The sequence below is a fragment of the Centruroides sculpturatus genome, unplaced genomic scaffold (assembly GCF_000671375.1).
Source record: "Centruroides sculpturatus isolate CEXI.00-Female unplaced genomic scaffold, Cexi_2.0 scaffold427, whole genome shotgun sequence".
Lineage (NCBI taxonomy): Eukaryota > Metazoa > Arthropoda > Arachnida > Scorpiones > Buthidae > Centruroides > Centruroides sculpturatus.
Genome location: NW_019384635.1, coordinates 493460 through 516448, shown reverse-complemented (window position 1 = coordinate 516448; position 22989 = coordinate 493460). Strand labels below are relative to the sequence as shown.

Below are 22989 nucleotides of genomic sequence, written 5' to 3'. Positions count from 1 at the left end.
GGGTCCTTGCAGCTAGATTCTAGATTACTTAGAAAAACAGTATTATATATATATATATATATATATATATATATAAATAACTAGATTCCTAAAATGATGGCATTTTATTGTTTTAAAAAGTATTCTTCTTGATTATAAAATTTAAACTTTTTAGTTATTTTCTGTTAAGTTTTATAATTTGAAGAAGACATGTTACATGTTTTCTTCAAATTATGTTTTACATCCATAAATTAATATTAGTCTGTTATATATTTTTTCAGTTTATTTCCTATTGATACTATTATAGATTTTATTGTCTAGCATTAACAATATAGATATTTTATATGAGGGAGGTTTAATTTGTTGAAATTTCGGTAATGGCAATGGAACAATATGTATTACATAGTTCCAATTTTATGCTTTCTTGTCTAGATACTTCCTTTACATGCTGATACATCTTCCATTATTTTGGCAATAATGCTGTGCCATCAGAACAGAAGTCTTTTGGCTAGTGTTGAGCACAACCCTGTGATGGTGTAGGTAATCAATGGACTTGGTTGGGAAATTCTGGATCACCCAATCTAAAGTCCAATTCTGTTACTGTATGATTATCATTTGGTTTTTGACTTTTTCAATGACATTTTGGGAGAGAAGTGATTCATCCTGAAGTCAGGAATTTTGTTGTGCAATGGCTCTGGCACCACTCAAAAAATTTCTATTTTGCAGGCATTGTTGTTGAAACAATTAGGAAATGTCAGTATGTGAAGAGGGGATGGAATACCTATAGGAAAAAAACATAAATTGGAACTATAAAACACATATAGTTTCATTGCCATTACTGAAATAAATTCAACTGCCCTTGTATTTAATTTTTATTCCAATGTTAATTTTTAGAATATTCTACATTTCATTTCTTTAACATTAAAGATTAATATTAATAGTAAGTGCACCTAAATAGCATTGCATATAAATATTTAAGTGTCTTGAAAGAATTAATGATAACATTATAAATGATTATTGGTTTGTATTATTACAATATTGAAAAAATTAAAAAAAAAATAAGTCCTCTTGTCATTCGGAAATATAATGTAGAAATATATTTTTATTAAAATAAAGATTCGCTTGAACAGCATTCTTACCTTTTCAGTAATAAAAGAGCAAAATATGCCAAAAATGCTGCTTTTGATCTTCCATATTTGATGGGACACAAAAAATANAAGTGGTGGAAACTCACTATCTAGCACACTGACAATTTTTTTTCAAATAAAAATGAAATTTTATGATAATTTAAAATTGTAAGGACAATCTTCTAAAAATAAACAAATTTCCTTACATTATCTGGAGAAGAAAATACAAATATTTATTATTTTGTAAAATTTACAATAAAATATAACAATTATTTATCAATATTATATACAAATATTCTAAACTATGATTGAACTGCTTTCTTTTTACTATAATATTTCAATAAAACTTTTTGAAAACAGAAAATACAATAATCCTGTATTTTCGTTCAAATATACAATGGAACTCCAATTTAATATCACTTTTTTAATAACAAAAACAATTTGTTGAAAGTCTTTTGGTTATCAATTAATCTGGAAAATATGAGTATCATTTAATTCAAAATTTCTGTTAATTTGAAGTAATTACCTGTCTTTTTCCACAAGCTTTCCTACAGTATTGAATTCGGATAATCCAAAATATTGATAATTCATAATTTGGAATGTTTTTGGCCTGCTGGAACTCTAAGTAATGCACTATCGATTGTTAAAACTGAAGTCAAATTATCTTTGGTCAGCTATGTCTATAAGAAATTGAAGGCAGCCATTTTGACATCATCCTTAACCTGAAAAAGGCTAAATTTAACTATTTATTTTTAAATATTTGATTCTTATATGTTTTCTATCTAAAGCAATTTTGATTTTATATCTATGATTTTTTTTAAAAACTATAAATTTTATTACAAAAATTATCAATTATAACTAATTATCAGCCACCAGCCAATTTCATTATGTAATTATTAATTTACTGAGAGCATCAGTTATTTCAAACCTTGATAATATCAAATGTTGATTTTTTTTTTAATTTGAAATTTTTCACAAAATGGATTTAATGGCAATAAAAATATATAAGTAATGTATGTATGAAAATAAATTTCATCTGAATTGAATTGGATTATATCTAATTATTACAGTATGTTTTATATTATAATTAATAATTGTATTTTTTATTTATTAAAAATTGATAAATTCAAATATTTATATCTTTTAAGAGATTATTATTTTGCTGAAACAATTCTTTTAAAATTATTTGGATTTTTAAAGGAAATGTATTAAATATATATTGAGATTTTATTATATTGGAGTTCCATAGTATTAATTTAAAAATAACAATATTATTTCCATTTTTTTATTAAATACAAAAAGAGTATAGTAAGAATATTAATTTCTGTATTAAAATTTACTTAATTTAAAATGATAATTCAAATATAACATATACATTTCTCAAGAAACATAATCAAATAATAATTAAATAGTCTTCATTTCAAAAAAGAAAAATCTTTCTATTATTCCACAACTAGTTGTCTGTTTATGAGACTGTTTCCTAAATTGATTTATAAAGCATGTGATTTAATTGATACAATATCCAAATTAAATAAATAAATTATTTCTCATATATCTTTTTGTTGTCAATTTTTATTTAATAATGCAAAAAGATTTTAAAATACAATATTAGAAATTACTAAACTTATTTTTTATAACAGAAATCTTAAAATAATTCATCTTAAATTGAAAGTTAACCTTACATAAGATATATATAGATTTTTTTCTTTTGAATGCCTTATATCCTGTGTTATGTCTTATGTTATGTTCTTTTGAATGCCTTATGTGTGGGAGTTAGATGGGTGGTGAGAGACAGGACCTAATATCCAAGATAGATTACCCCTGAAAAATTCCAAGGTTTCTGACCCAGATTCATACTTGTCTTCCAGAATGTCAGGAAGATGTCTTTCAATCTTGGCTATTCAGCCATATATTTTATATTGTTTTTTTCTCATATTGAAATCTGTTGGATATCAAGTGACTATTCTGTTACAGTTACTAATTTTTTCCAATATTTTTTAATGTATTTCTACATATTTATTACTATTTAATCCTTAGTATTCTGTTTATGAATAAAAGTCAAAATTATGTGTTTTAATTTGAAAAATATAACATTCAGAGTTTTAACAACAATCTCAAAGGAAAATTTTATTATTACTTAAAAATGCCACAATGAAAAAATAATGGTAAGAAAAATATAATCAAAATGAATAAGAGAAAAAAAATTTAAAACAGTAAGGGAAAGCTTATCTTGAAATAACTTTCTGTGGATCAAAATATAACAATGCCGTTATGTCAATTATGCTTCAGTTCCTATATCCAGAAGGTGATAGAAGAATATATAATAAAAATTAATTGAATCAAAAAATTTTGGGATCTTTTTTATTTGATGGAACTAGGATTATGTAGTCTCCTTTAATGAATAACTTTCATTCATAAAGTATCTATTCTAAAAGCTAATAAATAACATTAGAGATTTCAAAGAGAAACAGAAATAGATCTCTCCATTTTTGAAATCTGCTAGATCTCTCTATTATATAAAAATTGCATTTTTGCTTTTTTTCTGTAGTGCCAGACAGACTTCACTGCTAATATGATATGATTATTTAGTATTTTTTATTTCAATGCCACAGCTAATAACACTCTTTAACAAAAAAATATATTGATATACCAAGAAGGAATTATCGAACTGAAACAAAATTTGGTATGTTTATTGTACATGCACAAAAAAGTAATGATTACAATTTTGGAACAGTTGGATGATTTATTCCAGAGAAATAGTTACACAAATAAAAGGAAAGAAAATTCACTGAGTATGGAGTTAACAGTTTTATTATTATTGCTAGTGCTTTCGACGAACTAGCAATCTAGAACTAGAACTAGTGTCATCAAGCAAACGGCAATTTAAAAATATAGAATGCAATGTTATAACATGAATGGAACACACTATTTAAATTTAAATTAAAAACTGTTAGAGCATAATCAAAGTTTGTAGCATGCTCATATGTTATGACATCATGCAGTGCATGTCTGAATATAGATCCATGTTAAAGGATTGATAGCAGATACAAATCACTATTTAACTTTTTATATAGGGCAACTCATATGTTTGGCAGATGAAGTATGGGAGTTTTGCACAGTTCCAAGGTTGTTGTGAGGAGAGATTCCCATATAAACACAAGTTTTCTGTCACTGCAGCATCTAAGTAGCATTGTTTGAGCTCATAACAGGTTGTAGCTCTGTTTGAGTACCTTTTTTTTGTGAGCTCTGAGGTATGCACTAGAATGATGCAGTTTCCTTTTGCCACGTCATCCTGGTGCTCAGTTAGGCAGCTAGCGAGCATTCATCCCTGTTATGGGATTCTCCAATAGTACAGCATAGACTCCAGATTTTTCAAAGGTGGAGAATTTATCCCAATCGTTGACAATGAGACTGTGCAAATTCAGTAGCAGAGATAGTGGCAGGAGAAAGTTATGTTGTTTGAATATATGGCAAATGAATATGGAAAGGGGTCTGAGATACAGTAATGGCAGTTGAACTACTGACACCTCCCTCTTGTTACATACCGGGCATTCCAATTTTCAACGCTGACTCAGCACTGATCTCAACGTTTGTTAAAAATCTTTCCTTTTTTCAACGTTGAAGTGGCACTGTTGTCAGCGCTGTCTCAACACACTCAGCACTCAACAGACATGTTGATTGCTACTTTCCAATGAATTGTGGGTAATTGGTGTGACATTTTAATGGAATCCATCTCGGTGAGAATGGAATTATGGAAACTAAGCACTTTGTACTCCAGTTGGAACGTTGTTGATGATGTCAAATTGTTGACTTCAACACTCAACACTCGCATTGAAAATCGGAATGTCCCAATAGTGTTGCGCTTGGAAATAGAGATTTCCTGACTGTGTTAAGCACATGGGTGAACTTAGCTTGTGAAAAACCAGCTGTGTGTACTGCCAAACTAATAGTGTTTAATTCAATGTTTGCAAGTGATTGCATTAACAGTAACAAGAACACTCTTTTAATGAGGGCAGCAATAGCAGCATCAACACGTTGGAAAGCATCTGCTGGGATGATATGAGGCACCTTATTAAATTTATGGTAAATTGAGAATAAGAGCCTTTCAGGGGATCTATGTATGTGCAAATTCAAGAATGTTATTGCCACATCAATCTCTTTCTCCCAAGTGAAGTTAATAGATGAGTATACACTGGACATTTGTTGTTTGAAGGTAAAAAACATCTTGTCTGTGTCCTCCCATGCTATGAAGATATCATCAACATAATGCAAGTACAATCGCAGGCAGTGGATGACAAGCAGGGAATTGAATGCTCTGTGTTCAATTTCTCTCATGATCAGTTCCACTAAAACAGCAGATAAAAGGGAATCCATGGAGACTCCCTGTTTCTGTAAATAAATTTTCTGATTGAAATGAAAATAACTGTGCTCTGTGATGAAGATCAGTGCATCACATATATCCAATATCTGTTGGACATTAAAGCCCTTCTTGAGGAGTAGAGAGTTGACAAACAGTTTTGAAAGTGGACAATAATAATAAAACTGTTAATGCTGCACTTAGTGAGTTTTCCTTCCTTTTATTTAATATTTGGCATAAAGACCAAGCTGTATTGAGTTACACAAAGTACACAATAAGACATTGGCTTATCTCTTGCCTGAATAGAGGTTGTTATCTGGCAAAGCATTGATTCATAAAGTTGACAGATGTGTCCTGAGAGATTTCTTGTCAAATAGCGTTCAGTTGGTGGGCTAAGATTTCCAGCTGGTTGTAGGCAATGCTTCATCAGGCTCCAAATGTGCTTAATTGGCGAGAGATCTGGTGATCTGGTTGGCCAAGAAAGGATGTTGCAACCACAAAGACATTTACGTGAGAGGTGTACCATATGTTGCCAAGCATTGTCTTGTTGGAAAGTATGCCCTGGGTACTGCAAAAGGAATGGTTTCACAACAGGTTTACAATGTCATCAACATATCACTGTGCTGTGAGGATACCATGGACAACCACTAAGAGGGTCCAGCTATCAAAAGAAATGGTGATCCAGACCATAAATCCCTGTTGTTGGACTGTGTGACATTTGACAGTAATAGCGGGATTCTGGCAATGCCAGAATGTCTCCAAACAAGTCTGCACTGGTCATCAGAAGTCAGAGCTGTTCCACATTAATCAAGCCCAGCACCACTGCAGTTGTCCTTGATGATGCCTACAGGTCAGTAGTAGCAGGTGTAATGGTCATCATGAGCATAAATTCTGCTTATGTAGTAGTCTAGCAATGATCCTGGTGGTCACTTCAGCATTAGTCACACATTGGATTGTTGCTAGTGATGAATCTGGTGCTGTCACAGCTGCTTGAACAATTGCTCTGTCTTTCCATTCCATCGTCACTCTAGACCATCTACTGACTGCTTTTGTTTGGTCTTTGCCATTCAAGACCCATTCATTCCATCATTGTCTGATTGTCACATCACTCTGACCCAAATATTGGGCAATATGTCAATTTGTCCATCCACCCTTTTTAGTCTTTCAAACTCCATAGTATGATTGTGAATGATGCTCACCATCAAATTTATGCCCACTACAATCAAAAATGATCAGTGCAATCAATCTCCACTGAAATTTGATACTTCAAAGAAAGAATCACTCTTTACATACACCATCATGATAGGCACTTCCAATGTGCTGTAGATCCGACCATTCATTTATCGGGTGTTAATTTTTTTATCATTAGCATATTCGGTTGAAAGGTATTTGAATATAGTATTTCATTGCAATTGAATTATTTTTTAGGGGTGCATCAAAATTTTTGTCAAAGAGAGTATAAATTAACAAACTTTTTTATTCCATTTTGTTTTAAAGTTTAGACAACCAGACTCAATACAGTTAATGATTGTTCATGGTTCACGTCAAATTTAAAATCTAGATTTTTAGATTAAATTACTACATTAACACTAGAACTGCCAACAGGACTTTTTGACATTCTATAAAGCTTTAATTATTATAGTAAAACTGTGTAGTTTTATAACTTTTCATTAATTTTATTTTCATTATATATGAAAAATAATGTGCAACTTTGATTATCTGATTAAAAGAGATGATATTCCATCTAGTTTGTTTCCTGTAACTGCCAATGGAACAAAATCGTTCCATAAATATATTAACAACTGATGTGTTTCAACCTGTAACCACTTGTCCCCGTCTACAATTAAACATACCAAAGCATGTTGTTTGCATTCTTGTTTGTTCAGCTCAGAGCAGGGCTGATCTTTTGGTTTGTAATTATTCATTTTCATTCCTGCACATGTGAAGTGAAGATGTTAGGAAGTGAAGGTCTGCATCCTTACCAAGTTGTGAAAATGATTCAGGAAATTTCAACACCAATTCTGTTTTTGACATAGACAATGAGAATTTTGTCCAAAATCAGTCTTCTTTCATTGTACAGCACTAGTTTTGAAAACTAGCCAATTTATCAAGGGAAGAAGAGGAAAAAAATGTCATTGTCTTTTGCAGCTAGCACATCCTTTGCACCATATTTAGTTTGGTTATTGTATGTCACTGTCCAAATTTGTGAATAGCTGCAGACATCATGAACCAGATTGCACACAAATAATCAGTGAAGGCAGTGATGCATAGATAACTTATTTATACATTCTGTAATATGCATGATCTAATCTTGTGTGGGAGATAATTCTTATGATATAAAACTATGTTATTGAATAATTATGATATAAAATCCAGAGTTCAGTGATTTAATGAAAAATTATAGTTTAACTAAGTTGAATTACCAAGATATTTTTTATTAATCTACAGAAAATTAAATAATTATATCTTTAATTACACTCATCTCATCTCAAGAATTTCATAAGCTTTAATTTTTGAAATATCCCTTTCCAGACTCATCATTTTCTCCTTACGTAGATACAGACATAATAATGACAGGAGTTTTTAAAAGAGTTTATAATACATAAATGAATGCAATGTAATGAAATGAAATATTAGTATAAGAGATAAAAAGAGAGAGGCTAAATATTATGATTGTCAGACATAAATTTGGTTTATGTCATACATAAACCAAACTCATCTATATTTGTACAAATAGCTGTTGTGTTCAGAAAAATTACAAAATTATAGATAAGTTTGCATATTCAAATTCATGTGAATGGAAGATTGAATGTATTAAGTTTTTTAAGATATATGTTAATATTACAATCACAATTGTTATCTATTTAAAAAAACTGAAGCATCAAAATTCAAATAATACAAAAACAGAACAATTACTAAAAGTAAGGAAACATGAAAAAGTAGTGAAAAAAGATTACCTTATATGCTAGCCTATAAGGGCACTTGTTGCCGAATCCAAGAGGTGGATCCATATTTTTCAGCATATCATACATTTCTGTATAATGGATATATCCTCTGAAAATAAATTATTTAGTTAGTAATCAGCAAAATTAAAATTTTAGAAACTGTATTTACAAATAAAAAAGACCATTAAATTTTAAGAAATTTTCTTATTTTAAGCTTTTAAAATTACTTTTGTTATTTCTATGCATTTGAAGCTAGAACTACTTAGACTAAGACAAAACCTTTCACACTTCTATCAGTTTAATCACTAAGTACAAACATTTTCGGCCATTTTGAATGGCCTTCCTCAGGTACAACGAGGTCAGTTGGAACGTCGATTAGCAGATATTCAAATGGCATTCACTGTTTTTTCACAGTGACGCCGTTTGAGTATCTGTGTTTGAAAAAATATAAAAAAGGGTGCAAGAACATTGGTATGACGTGCAAGCTGATCTCCAAAATGCCATGTTAATAAAGCAAACAGATCACATTAGGGCTCTAGAAGCCTTGGAAATATACAAGATTGACCTGACTGGCAAATGTATTAACTTTAAGGACAGAAAAACAGTTTCGTATGCATGGCAATGCTTTTATGATAAACCAGGGAGTGCCAACATAATTTAATTTTTATTAATTAGTATTATGTTATTCCTAAAATTTTTGTATGTGTGTGTTAACTTTATATAGGTGTTAAATTTATATTTACCACCATTTGATCTTTGTTGTTATATATCGTTATATTTATGTTCCAATTTTTAAAAAAATGATATTTTGAAAAGTTATTCTGTGCATTCCAATTTGGGATATCATTAATTTAAAGACCTGAGGTAGATCTTGAGTTAGGTTGAAAACATTTGTCAAAAATTTTTTACATTAAAAATTTTGTTACTGGACTTCTGTCACACTTTAAAAAGTGTGTTTGTGATTCTAGTATTATAAAAAAGGTAATTTTAATAAAAATAAAAATATTTCAAATGATGCTTATCTATCACACTATATCAGAAGATATTTAAAAATACAAGTAAAATAATTACAGTAGAGCATCAATTATCCGACCCCCGATTAACCGTCACATCGGTTAACCGACCATTCTAGTCAGCAAATTTCAAATGTCCGCTAGTGATGTGGCATTACAATATTTGGCTATGTCTTGGCTACTTTAATATTATTTTTGTTAAATTTTTGCGTGTTTTAGCTAGCAACATCGCTCAACCATGAAAGGGAGGCCAGTATTTAAACGAGGCTTAATTTTCTAATTATGAGTGGTTGTTTGTTTTGTGAGCAATAAAATAATTTAAAAATAAATGTTGCTATTGTATCGTTAAAAATTATTATTTAAAAAAAATTTGTTAGGCTAAACATCGATAAAAATTCAACACGAAGTTGATTAATAGCGATATATTAATAAACTAATTACATGGGATATACTAATATCCTAATATACTATACTAATGATGTATTTTTTCCCTTCTTTTCGGTTATCCGATATTTTCAGTTATCTGACCAACCTGAGTCCCCAATTGAGTCGGATAATCAATGCTCTACTGTATTTAAATCTGAAAATCAGAATTAAGAGTTCAAAAAGATTGTAACTTGCGAGATATTAAAGAAATGAAGTAAAACATTTTTAAGAATAACATTTTATGTAGAAAACATAAAATATATGTGTAAAAAATTCAAAAATAATAAACTGTGTCATTTAATAACAGAAGCTCCATAAGATTATAGTGGAGTCAAAAGATTCATATCTGCTTACACATTTTCTATGTTTAGATGTATAAATACTTATCAGTGTGCTACAATTACAATAGGTTATATATAGCTTAAGCAAGTAATAGACTATACCCTATAGATTTGTCTAAGCATACTATGATGCTCACTTAATGATTTATTTTATCTTTATCATTAAGTGACGCACCTACATATAAAGATATTGAATAGTGGCAAATGTACAATGTATTTAAATGAATTACAAAATTAATTATTTTTGATTGTCATTCAGTGATAAAATAATGAAAACTTAATTTAATGCTATTTTCCTTCAAAAATGGCAAATAAGGAGTAAGACACTTTTATTAATATTTTGTAAAGGACATATGTTCTTTCAGCATTTCTTTTAAAAATACAAGAATATAGAAATGACAATAGTTTTATAAATTGAACAAGGGACAACTTTAATGATATTTTATTTTCTAAAAATTAAATCAGAAAACAATTATATGCATTTCCATAACAAAAACACATATAGCATAAAGAATCTAGCAACAAATTTATAATAATTTTAAGTAATTTCAAACTAAGACTTTGTTCTGGAGATGATGTAAAAAATATAATTGGAATGAAGAAAAATTAAGTCTCTCTTACCCCTCATTGCCAACAAATGAGTGTCCCTTATATACCTGCCAGACAAATATTCTAGAATGTCCCAATACATCTAGAAGGAAATTTCAAGAACAAACTCAATATCCAAACTATGATCTTTCTTCTAGAACAATCCACAGTCACTTAGTATAAGTAAGCAATTGATAACTGAGCATTAATTTTTTATTATAATTAGAAATGAAATAATTGACTGATATTGAAGTGTTCATTAATAAAACAAAATTTTAGATTTGTTTTTTTAAGACAAATGTTTTCTTTATTTTAAATTTTTATTACTAAAGCCTCTGGGGAGTTCCAATACTCACATCATTCTCCAAAAGTACACCACAGACTCTAAGTGATGAAGTAAATATTAATTGAAAAATAGATTTAAAACCAAATATATAATGATTAAAAAATCATTTTCTTTTATATATATATATGAAAATATGGATGATATTATATATACATAACAACATCCTAACCTAATTTATTAGAATAACCAAACAATCTGCTGGATTTTATCAGACCAATTAATAATTCCAAAGTAATTTGGCAAGAGGTTGGCATTCAGGCTGCCATCTCATGATAAATTTAATAATTTTAAATAAATAAATAAATTTTAATTTAATTTAGAATATTTTGAAGGAAATGAATTAACAAAAGAAGAACTCAAACCCACAACTTCCATTTACTATGCAGTTTCATTGCCACTATCTAGTTATCACTACCCAGAAGTCCTGATAAAATAAAATCCAGTGGATCATTTGATCATTTTCATTTAATTATAATTTATAAAAACATTTGTTACTCAATATGCTGATGAAATGTATTAGCATCATGCACAATTTTTGTTGAAAGAAGTAAAATTAAAATGTCATGTTAAAAACACAAAATGTATTTAATATATTATACAAATAAGTGTATAGTGTAATGCAATCCCCTTTTTCCCTCTTATGATGGCATCAACAGTGAGCAATTTTATTGAAATAATAAATTTTTAGACAAGAATACCATAATTTCAGGAGGATAATTTGTTGGTTGAGTGATGCCAAACACTTATAAATATTAAAAAAAAAAAACAAATCCAATAATAACAATATTTTAAAATTAATTTACTGCATACTAACGTTGCATTTGGATCATATTCAGCCCAAACTCTTATGAATTCATCCAAATGATGAGCTCCAAGAATAGATGAATCTCTGGTTAAGTAGTCAAAATTATCCATAATTACAGCAACAAATAAATTTAACATCTGTAAAACAAAGATTTTAAAAATTACACAATTTAAAATTTTTATTTTAAAAATTAAAAACACATATACAGTAGAGCGTCGATTTTCTGAAAGTCAATCATCCGAAAGAATTCCAGTCAGCAAATTTAAATTTTCGCCAGTGCTGTGGCGCTTCAATCTTTGGCTATGTCTTGGGCTACTCAAATATTTTACGTTTTTGATACTAAATTAACATCTGAAGTATAATTTTTTATTATTTTTATATTTTTCAATATATTTATTTTGTTTGTACAAAATTAAAAAATAATTTTTAACGATACAATAGTCTTTGTTAGGCTTAACATCGACGAAAATTCAACGCAAAGCGACACGCAACGGAGAAAAATTTCGACATCGGATACACTATTTAAACTATTTTTTCGTACGTAAACCAGTTATCCGAAATATCAGTTATACGAACAACCCCAGTCTCCAATTGATTCGAAAAATCGACACTCTACTGTATTTTTAATGGAATATTTAATTAAATGTAATTTATTTAATATGTAATTCAGTTTGTCTAAAATGACAAACTGAAACTCAAACATTCTCATTCATATGATATAATGAACTAAAATTAAAATGTTTAGCTATTTAGTAAGCCAAAATGTACAGTGAATAATGAATAAGTGAATTGAAATAAAATGTGGAATTTTCTTTCTATATAAGAATTATTGATCATAAGTTTACTTATATAAGAATTATTTTAGAAACAGCATTTTATCAAAAATGAAAACTTCTCTCATTATAAAACATTCAGTTTTATTTCCATGTCCAAAACTTTTATGCTATTTCCATGATATGAATATATTGTTGTTATATCAGTCATGATTTAATTTTATCAACAAAAATATATTTAGGTCTCATTTTGTATTGGAAATAAAAGACATAAGGTAAACTGAAATGATGCAAATCAAAATATAATTTTTAATCACAAATCATTAAAATTTAAAAGCTAAGAATCAAATAAGGCAGTTTCAAGAAATAATATTTTAGGAATTGTAATTTATTTGAATTTTCAATTATAAAATAAGACAAAGCGGGCTTCTCCACTAGGGTCTATCTCCCCACCCCATGACCTTTAATACCAAAATTTAATAGCACCAATTCTCCTAATAAACAAACTTCCTTGCAAAATTTCAGAAATTTTCGACATAAGCACAGGAATTATTCAGTTTCAAAGAGGGTGACAAAATCATGCTCCTCCCACAGAAAAAGCCTTTGAATTTTTTGCATTTGAGCAATGATATTTCAAGGTCCCCGAATCCAAAAATGTAAAAATCTGGGGGGTCATTTTTTGATGATCGCAATACTTTCCCTCTGTTATATATAACAGCTGGGAAAGCAAAATCTTGACAATCTGTTTTTTCAGCTAGAGTACAGTGGTACCTCAGGATACGAAATTAATTCGTTCCGAAACTGAGATCGTATCATGAAAATGTCGTAAGGTGAATCATTTTTCCCCATACGATTACATGTAAAACCAAATAATTCGTTCCAACACGAAAAACACACTCAAATTAAAGCTAAGTAGTACATTGAAAAAAAATAACTTTAGTAAGGAAAACACTGAAAAATGCATTTTGTACTTGTAAATGTATAAATAACCATAATAGAATAATAATTAATAAAAAAATGTAGTTATATTTGCACTTTACCTTTGAGGATAGACGACGGTGGAGGTGTAAACTGGTGGCGGAAGAGAGGGAGAAGGGAAATGATACTAAAACTTAACTTACATAACATAATGTAACAATAACTTAGAAATAACTTAGAAAAGATTTAAAAAATTAGTGTTGTTTTTTATATATTTTTTTTTTAATTTTTATTCGCTGCTTTTTGCTTTTTTTCCTTCACTTCCACCAGAACTTTCACTGGCTAGAGGTCGCTCAGTAAAATATCTATCCAAAGAGGTTTGGCTTTGCCTACTTTTTAAAATGTTTCTAAAATGACTTAGGCAAATGTCATTACTCCGAGCAGCAATACGGCCAGTGTGAACCTTTTCGGGATGTTTCTTTTCAATAAAATCAGTCACTTTCTGATAATACCTCAAGATTTCTTTTATCAAGCGAGATCCTTCCACGATGAAGCAAACACACGGACTGAGACCAATGAACAGAAGTGAATAAAAAATGGCGCTGCATACTAATGTAACGTCATATGATGAGTTTTTGTTCGTACTGTGGAGCAAAATTATGTTCAAATTTCATGTCGTATCCTGAAAATTTCGTATGCTGGGGCATTCGTATCCTGAGGTACCACTGTATATGTGTTTCCAAGGTTGCTGGTGATTTACCAACTATCAAAAGGTCAGTTTGGAGAGTAATTGGCAGAACACATGCTGAAAATTGTATCAAAATCTGGCCTGATTGTTAAATAAATCATGATGCAATTCTTTAAAAGCATGGTCTTCCCATAGACTGCAAGGAATTTCTGCTGCTTGGTTGACTCACTTGGTGATACTGTGATAGAATTCACATGAATTCCATAAAATCACATAAGGAATACACAGTCAAGATCATCTTGAATGTATATTTTACCTTTAGCCACTCAATGTGCTATATTTTGGACAATCAAAGTAGTTTTGAAGTAAACTGAAATTCATATCTTTAACAAGTATCAGTTCACACTTTCAATGAGGGATTCAATTTCCTTGTTTATCTCCAGGACAGAGTTCTTTGGAATCTCTCTGGCCTGAAGTTATCATATATCAAAAAGTAGTGTAAGTGATGGATTACTTGAAGCAATTGTTAGCGAAATGCAGCTACTACAATCAGCAAATCTGATCATTGTTCCAGATTTTTATGCTTCATGGACATATTCATCTTAATACTCTTTTATCAACAGGCACTGACAGTACACTTTTTGAACTTGCTGAGTGAAAATTCAAATGCTCATAACTTCTAATGTACTTGATGATAGCTAATCATTTTTGCATACTACACATCAAACACTTTTAAATAAACTGCAATTTTGTTCAAGTGGATTGTAACTTGTGTAAACTTCCCTTGTCAGTTAACAAATAAGTTTTGTGTTCTTGAAAAGATCATCAATTATTTTATCTGTGATATTATTGTTAAGGCTAGAAGATAGTAGTACAATAAATTTTTGTTTAACATTTTTCTAAATAGTAAATGGATGAATAAAACAGAATTTCAACCTATCGGATGATCCGATGATTAAAATCTATCAAGTCTTTGTCACAAAAGAGAGATCATCTTTGGTTTAACAGGTGTAATTATTAATATTTTTTATACTTAATGCAGTTTGGTCTCAAACATTCCATTTGTTTTTCCTGTTTCACTTATTTTATCATTGATAATAAGAATAAAACAAGAGAAACAAAGAGAAAAAAATGCTTAAGATAATATCTTCTAAATTATACATGTAAAATGAACAATAAAAAAATATAAACAGCTTATAAAATAATAATAAATAAGTATAAAGTAAAAAATTATAATATATTTTAACATTTGTTTTGTATTTGTTATATTAATTAAAATTTTATTCAGATTTTATCATTCATCATCAGTAACTTTATATTTAAAATTTTTAAAAATTAGACATTGCTGGAAACATGCTAAAAGGTCAGTTTAGTAACTATTTATATAAACACTGCCACAAAAGTCCTGTTTCATCTGCATTGTGAAGTTGAGATAGTGAAAAGCCATTTTCTCTCACTAAAGTCTCAAATGTCTTGCTGTATTCTTCTGTAACAGTATGATCTGCAGAAAGCTGTTCACCACTTACATCCACTTTATGAATTCCATGTCTCTGTTTGAAATTGTATAGCCATCTGTCAGTAAGCACACTTGATTCTGTGATGTTCAATTCTTTATGAACTTACTTTGCTTTTTCAATAAGCATGGGTTCATTCACTGGTTTTCCTTCTGAATGCTTTACATTGAACCACTTGAATAAATCAGCATCCATCTGTACCATTTTCAGTTTTTGCAGTCATATTCATTCTCCAGTGTGATTCATTCATGCTTCACTTTCAGCAACAAAGGCCTTCCTTTTGTTCTTATGTTGTAGAGAGTGGATGATCCAATGTTAAATTGAGCTATAATAATGTTTTGATTCTTTCCCTTTGCTCTCATCTTCAGAACTTCTAATTTCTGTTTAACGTTTCATGTAACTTGCTTTTGTTCTTTTGGTGTCATGAACACCATTGTTGATTTTGGGTACCATGACTGCACTAACACAGTAAACTGACACCTTCATTCATAAAATCTCTGAAAGAACTGAAATTCAGAAGAGAAAACAAGGTGTTCTTGGAATTGCAAGAGTTGACAAACCAAGAGTACACTACAACAGGATTATAGTGGCCCTCCTGGATATGTAGCAAAGCTGCATGTTCAACACTAAACATCAGTAGCGTGCAGTGACATTGATGATAGGGAAGCTGTTTCTGTAAGAAGCCAACTTCCAGGGGAAATCAATTAATTGCACATCAGTGATAGTCTAGAGTCCATTCGTATTCATTTGTTTTGATATGCTAGTAAAAACCATAGACTTCTCTAAATGTATTTTTAATATCACAATTACATTCTGAATTGCTAACCACGATATAAGGGCTGCAATTAAAAATAAAATAATAAAAACTTGGTGGAATAAATGTGTGGTGGCTGTACCAGTACATACCTGGTACAAAATATTCTTCAATTATATTAATATATTTAATTATAATTTTCTTTAAAAGTATAACTTTGTAAAGCAACATACATAAAAATAACATGAAATATTCTTTACTTTTAAAATCTTAAAACAATCCACTTAGTCAAATAGCTCTCTATGAGTGGCTAATGGATGGAATCAGAGTAGGTTGCAGTGCATGTATACACGCAGACTGCCGAATCCTGAGGGTGCCGATACTAGTCAATGTCAAATACCTCTTTTGTCGCATCACTAGTATACCTCAGAGGACGCAACAGGTTGTTGTAACTTTTAAACGTTTCTCACCATAGTTGTAAAAATCTAAATATGTTAAACTTAATAGATTGAAACTTAAAAATAAAAATCATTCAACTATCCAGCATAATTCTTTAATAACATAAAAACGTTTTCAAATGCATTAAGCGTTCATCATCAGTTATTTTTCTAATTCGAAACGGGAATTCGAAAAATTACGCAATCGAATTTCAAATAAACTGTTCTGTAAAAAATTAAAATGTAACATGCTATAAACGAAAATGATGTATACAAATTTCCATGTGTTTAATAAATAATAATAAAAATAAATAAATAAATATCAAAGATCATCCTAAGTCCAATTATGCCTTTTATATAGATCTATGCTAATTCGTCGCAAAAAGATTTCCAAGCAGACGAAAGCCCGTCGGCATCTCTATAGTTGATACATTGCGTGCTCTTCTGTGCCCTGTGGATTTCCAGCTTTTCGAGATATTTTACCGCGTGTCTAGATCTGGTAGCTTTTATTATAGAGGCCTGCTCCCAGAAAGCCTTATACTGAACGTTGAGATACTCATAAGGGATATGAATTTAACTGAGCAGGATTATTGTAGATGGAAAACAAGATTATATGCCGAGAAGGAGAGGTATTCTAACAAAACTGCGTTACTTTTCCAAAAGCACATTAAAGAAACGAAAGAATGGCTCCAAAAAACAACGTTGTTCTCATAAAGGCAGATAAATCAAAAGGTGTTGTACTCATCAAACGGAGCTCTTATAGAGAAAAGCTGCCTGAGTACATTGATAGCACCAAATGTCTTCCCTCCCCAAGTAATTATCTGGAAGCCTTACAACAAAGAGTGAGAAAATTTACCCTAACTCCATTAGCCAATTATCTGGATATGAGGACTGCTACTTTACAAGCTCCCAGGACACCAAGAATTTTTGCCTTCGGAAAAACCCATAAACCTGGTGCGCAGTTATGCCCTGTGGTAGAAAAATGTAATGCTCCAACCTTCAGAATAGAAAAACAACTTGTTAAATTTATACAAAGAAAGATGCAGGTTTCGCCTTTTTCGATAAAAAACTCTGTGGACTTGATCCTGAAACTGGAAAATGTTGCGCTCATGAATGAAGAATGGATGACAGTTTTGGATTATAAGGCGTTATACCCATCAATCAAACTGCCTCCATGCTTTTGTGCCCTAAGAGAATTTTAATTGGCTAATGTTAATAACGCTATCAAATACCACACGCAGATTTTAGAATTAGCGGATTTGATTTGTCACACTTCTTTCTTTGAATTTGAAAATAAAGCGTATCTACAGGGGCAGGGAGTACCAATGGGTAGCCCCATGTCATCAGTCCTCTGTGAGTTGGTACTCCGTAATCTAGAAAACAGTATCCTCCCTTCCTTACAACAAGATATATTGGTATATGCAAGATATGTTGATGATGTCTTTATCTTGTGGAAGGATAATCACAACATCAAGCATTTTATGGATCTGATAAACAGTAACCCGTATGGTTTAACCTTGGAATTGGAACAACAAGACAGTAGTAGCGTTAATTTCTTGGATCTGACTATAACATGCATAAAAGGGGAAGTCCAAACCAATATTTATCGTAAACTGACATCTATCCCCATCATTATCCCTAAGAATTCAGCGGATCTGGAGCATATTAAAATGGCGGTATTTCGATCTTGGATAAGAAGAGCACACACACATTGTACAAACGTTTGCGATACTGTTAAGGAATTACAATATATATGAAGAACTGCCTACGGGAGAAAAAGAATACAGGCTCTCATTAAGAAAGATGATAATCTGGCAAGTAGGCAAAAGCAAAACCACCAAAAAGAAAAAGTGGTCCTCGATTATATACCCTTCCTTAAAGTGTCAAGAGGGTTTCCAAAAATAAGAACTTACAAATAGTTTATCGATGTAATCCCACTATATACAGGATATTAAGGAATGACAAAGGGCACTATGAACGTAACTCCTTAACAGGAATATACTCAATACCGCTAAGAGACCATAGGTTCAACTCTAACTTAGTATATATAGGCACAACTTTGAGGAATTTGAAAAAAAGAATCAATGAACATAAGCTTTCGGTGAGCAAAACTGCTGACAGTATGATCCTTGCCACTTATGCTAAACAGGCCAGGCCTCTATAATAAAAGCTACCAGATCTAGACACGTGGTAAAATATCTCGAAAAGCTGGAAATCCACAGGGCACAGAAGAGCACGCAATGTATCAACTATAGGGATGCCGACTGGCTTTCGTCTGCTTGGAAATCTTTTTGCGACGAATTAGCATAGATCTATATAAAAGGCATAACGGACTTAGGATGATCTTTGATAGATATTTATTTATTTATTTTTATTATTATTTATTAAATACACAGAAATTTGTATACATCATTTTCGTTTATAGCATGTTACAATTTAATTTTTTACATAACTGTTTATTTGAAATTCGATTGCGTAATTTTTCGAATTCCCGTTTCAAATTAGAGAAATAACTGATGATGAATGCTTAATGCATTTGAAAACATTTTTATGTTATTAAAGAATTATGCTGGATAGTTGAATGGTTTTTATTTTTAAGTTTTATTGAATTCTCCAGTAAGCAAGTATACTTAATAGATTGTCCGTCGTTTCCTTTCTAACTAATTTGTTTTAGGACCAGGTGTCCACGGAAATTTCCAAAATTTACTTTTCAGTCACTCTCATTGAAATGAAAAAATTTCTGTCTTTATTACATCTAATATTATGAAGAAATCAGTCTCTACTGTACTTGTCTGGAGATTGGTTCAGTTAAGCTTTTGTTTGAGTAATATTCTAGCTCTTTCAGCAGGATTTTATTTATGTCCCTAATTCCCTAATTTCTTAATTATATAACTACTTCTTAAGTAGAAATAAATTGAAACCAGTTACTTTGTACTCGAATATTTGTAGTCTTGGAAACAAGTGGAGAGAGAAATTTTTATGACAATGGATACATAAATCGTAAATTTAAGGAAAATAAATTCTAGAGCTTTTTCTGTACCTCATGCATCTCATTCATTAAATTTGGTTGTAAATGATGCTGCCAAAGTAACAGTTTATTTTTTTAACATTGTACAAAAATTGTACACATTTTTTTTTTTCTGCATCCCCTTATAGATGAGACACTAAATCATAATATCACTGGTTTAACATTGAAACCTGTAAGTAATATAAGATGGGAGAGCAGAATAAAAATATCAAATATTTTAATGGATTTTTTAAAACTCCTGTCAACTATACAGAACTATCATAAAAACATACCAGTAAATTTCTATCAGTTGGGTTAAGTTATAAATCTACTCACAATTCACATAATGGGGCGAGGGTGGCCAAATATCTAGCAGGCAGGCAGCTAACAGCCCGGAACCGGTCCAGGTTATAATCATTGGAAGCGTTATATGTGTGTAGCTTCCACCAGCTAAACGAGGTTGAGCTGCATTTGTGCATGCGCTTTATAGAGCACCAACCTCACCCGTTCCACGGGTGAGGTTGGTGCTCTATAAAGCGCATGCACAAATGGGTAAAATCTGGCTGCATGGAAGCTGTCCCGTATTTGACAATACAGAGTTTCCATTCCACCACTGATATTCGAATATACAATAGCAAGCTTATAGTTTTTTTCACATGTAGTATAGAAATTTGTAATAAGATACATAGTGCGATTATAATAAAATATTAATTTTGATTAATTCAAAGTACGTCAAAATATGAAAATAATTGCACAATATGTATTTATATTTTAGAAAATACAAAGGAAGTGACGCTTCCACCGCTTCCAAGGATGGCACCCCACTGATAAACATTCTGGTCCCTTGATTAGTCATCTGCTTTTAATACTTCAGAGTCAGAAGACACTAGATCTATAACACTTACAGCTCTTTCTCATCAAATTTTCAAGAAAATGTTACACAACTAATGCAACTGGCAGCTCAGATAACCTTCTTAATTTGTGGTACATGTTTGCTTGGTATGAAATTTGTCACCTCTAAAAGGAGAACCTACACCCTTTTCCAGAACGCATGTTTTGAGCACTTTTACACAAAAATCTTAACTCAGGACCTATCCAATGCACCGATAACTTCCCCCAATGATGAGCTTGACATGCTGTCTTATCAGATTTGCTAGTATACCAGATGCCAGGTTAATGGAATTTCACTGTAATAAATATTATATTTTATCTTTCAAGACTAAGAACAATAACACAAAAATTTCTGCTTTTTTCTAATTTTATCTAGTTAATATGCATTATTGTTGTCATTTGAATTTAATAAAAATGAGCAATTATTTATTATGACAGTGTCACAATGCCAGACTGCAATTTTTTGTCACAGTGTTCTCAATTTTCTTTAGCAGTATCTTGCCCTGTATATCACACTTTTTCTGTTAGCAATAGAGTCTTGTTGGTCATCTATCTAACCCATTCAGGGGAAAATTTTTGAATTGAAATAACATGACTTCTGGTACAAACTTGAAGTTTGTATATAGTTAATTGGGCCTCCTGTCCCTAAGCATTCCATATCTCATCTCCACTTTCAACTATCTAATTCCATTCTTGAGATTAAGAATGGACAGACAGATGAATGACAATGGGAATTTATCAGTCTACAATTTGATGATCTTTGATGTTGTTGAAAATAGTCTTTGTTGTTGAAAAAATCTATTTTATATCATCAATAAGACACATTGCTAATAATATTCAAAAAGTCAGTTTATTTAATTATTTGATAAAAATATTTTTTTGGAGAGTACTATCTCATCATCAGATTCTAACCTGATGATGAGACATAATGGTCTCAAGAAATTATTCTTTTGCATTTGTGGTTATCTGATATGACTTTATAAGGAACTGAAAACATTTCTAAATAAATATTTTCAGAAAATAACATAAAAATATTATAAAATGATAAGAATTATGCTAAATAAAACAATAGTTTAGCATTTGGATTATAAAAATGTATTATATGTGCAATTATTGAAATAATTATGTAATTGGTTTATTTTTAATTCAATTTTATCAATAATACTGTGAATAATAATAATTGACGAATAACTGATATGAATNTTTATTAAGAGAGTAATTATTTCTATTCTTTGAGAAATTGGTTGCAATTACTATTTGAGAGTGACTAATGGAATAAATCTGGTAAATTTTTAATTTTATTATTATTTTTTTAACAACATAACACTCAGCACACTTCACACTTTATTTTAATATAAGGTAAGGGTGATAATGCTGGATAAAATATGAAATTTTTCAGTTTACAATAAGCCTTATTTCCAAACATCTTTAAACCCGATATATAATAAAGCTACACACCAACCGAATGCTGAAAATCTATCTATGCTGAAAAGCCTTATTTCCTCCAACTGTTAGACAGCACACTGTTAGAGGTGCTGTTTATTAAATAAATATATTATTTTACTTAAACTATAAAATTATTTTTTTAGTATTATTTTTTATGAATAAATAATACTACCTTAGTGAGACTTCAGTTCATGTTATAGTTTTATAACATGAACTGAATTCATGTTCCAATAGCCAATAGAATAATAATCATAATCATGTAAAATTATTATGTTTAATGGTAACTAAAATAGAACAATTATAAAACTTATGTTAAAGAAAAATTAATCAATCACTGAATTTAAAAAACTGAATTCTGTAAGTTTGATTTTTGAATAATAATAATAATAATAAATTTTAGCAATTAACTCAAAATTTCTACCTAAATTCTTATTCAATTTGAATTAAAGCAGTAATGCACTAGTAAAATAGCTTATAGCTGATTAATCACTTTCACACAACATTTCATAAATTCAAATTCCAACTATATATGAGTTGAAAATTAATGGTTTATATAGGCATTTTCACAATGCAAATGAGATGCAGAAATGCTAAATATTGATTACATCATATAATTTTAAGATGTAGTTAAAGA

General features: G+C 30.2%; 1 protein-coding gene across 1 annotated transcript in view; it reads right to left on the bottom strand.

The window, feature by feature from the left end:
* Positions 1-1508: 1508 nt before the first annotated feature.
* The window catches only part of LOC111625859 (voltage-dependent calcium channel type A subunit alpha-1-like), a 243048-nt gene continuing 221567 nt past the window's right edge, over positions 1509-22989 (bottom strand). Inside the window, exons 33-35 of the mRNA XM_023369099.1 lie at positions 11937-12064; positions 8421-8517; positions 1509-1828 (exon numbers count right to left, since the gene is read on the bottom strand). Of these exons, the coding sequence (XP_023224867.1) occupies positions 1787-1828; positions 8421-8517; positions 11937-12064 (267 nt within the window). The 3' untranslated portion in view covers positions 1509-1786. The remainder of the gene's footprint in view (positions 1829-8420; positions 8518-11936; positions 12065-22989) is intronic.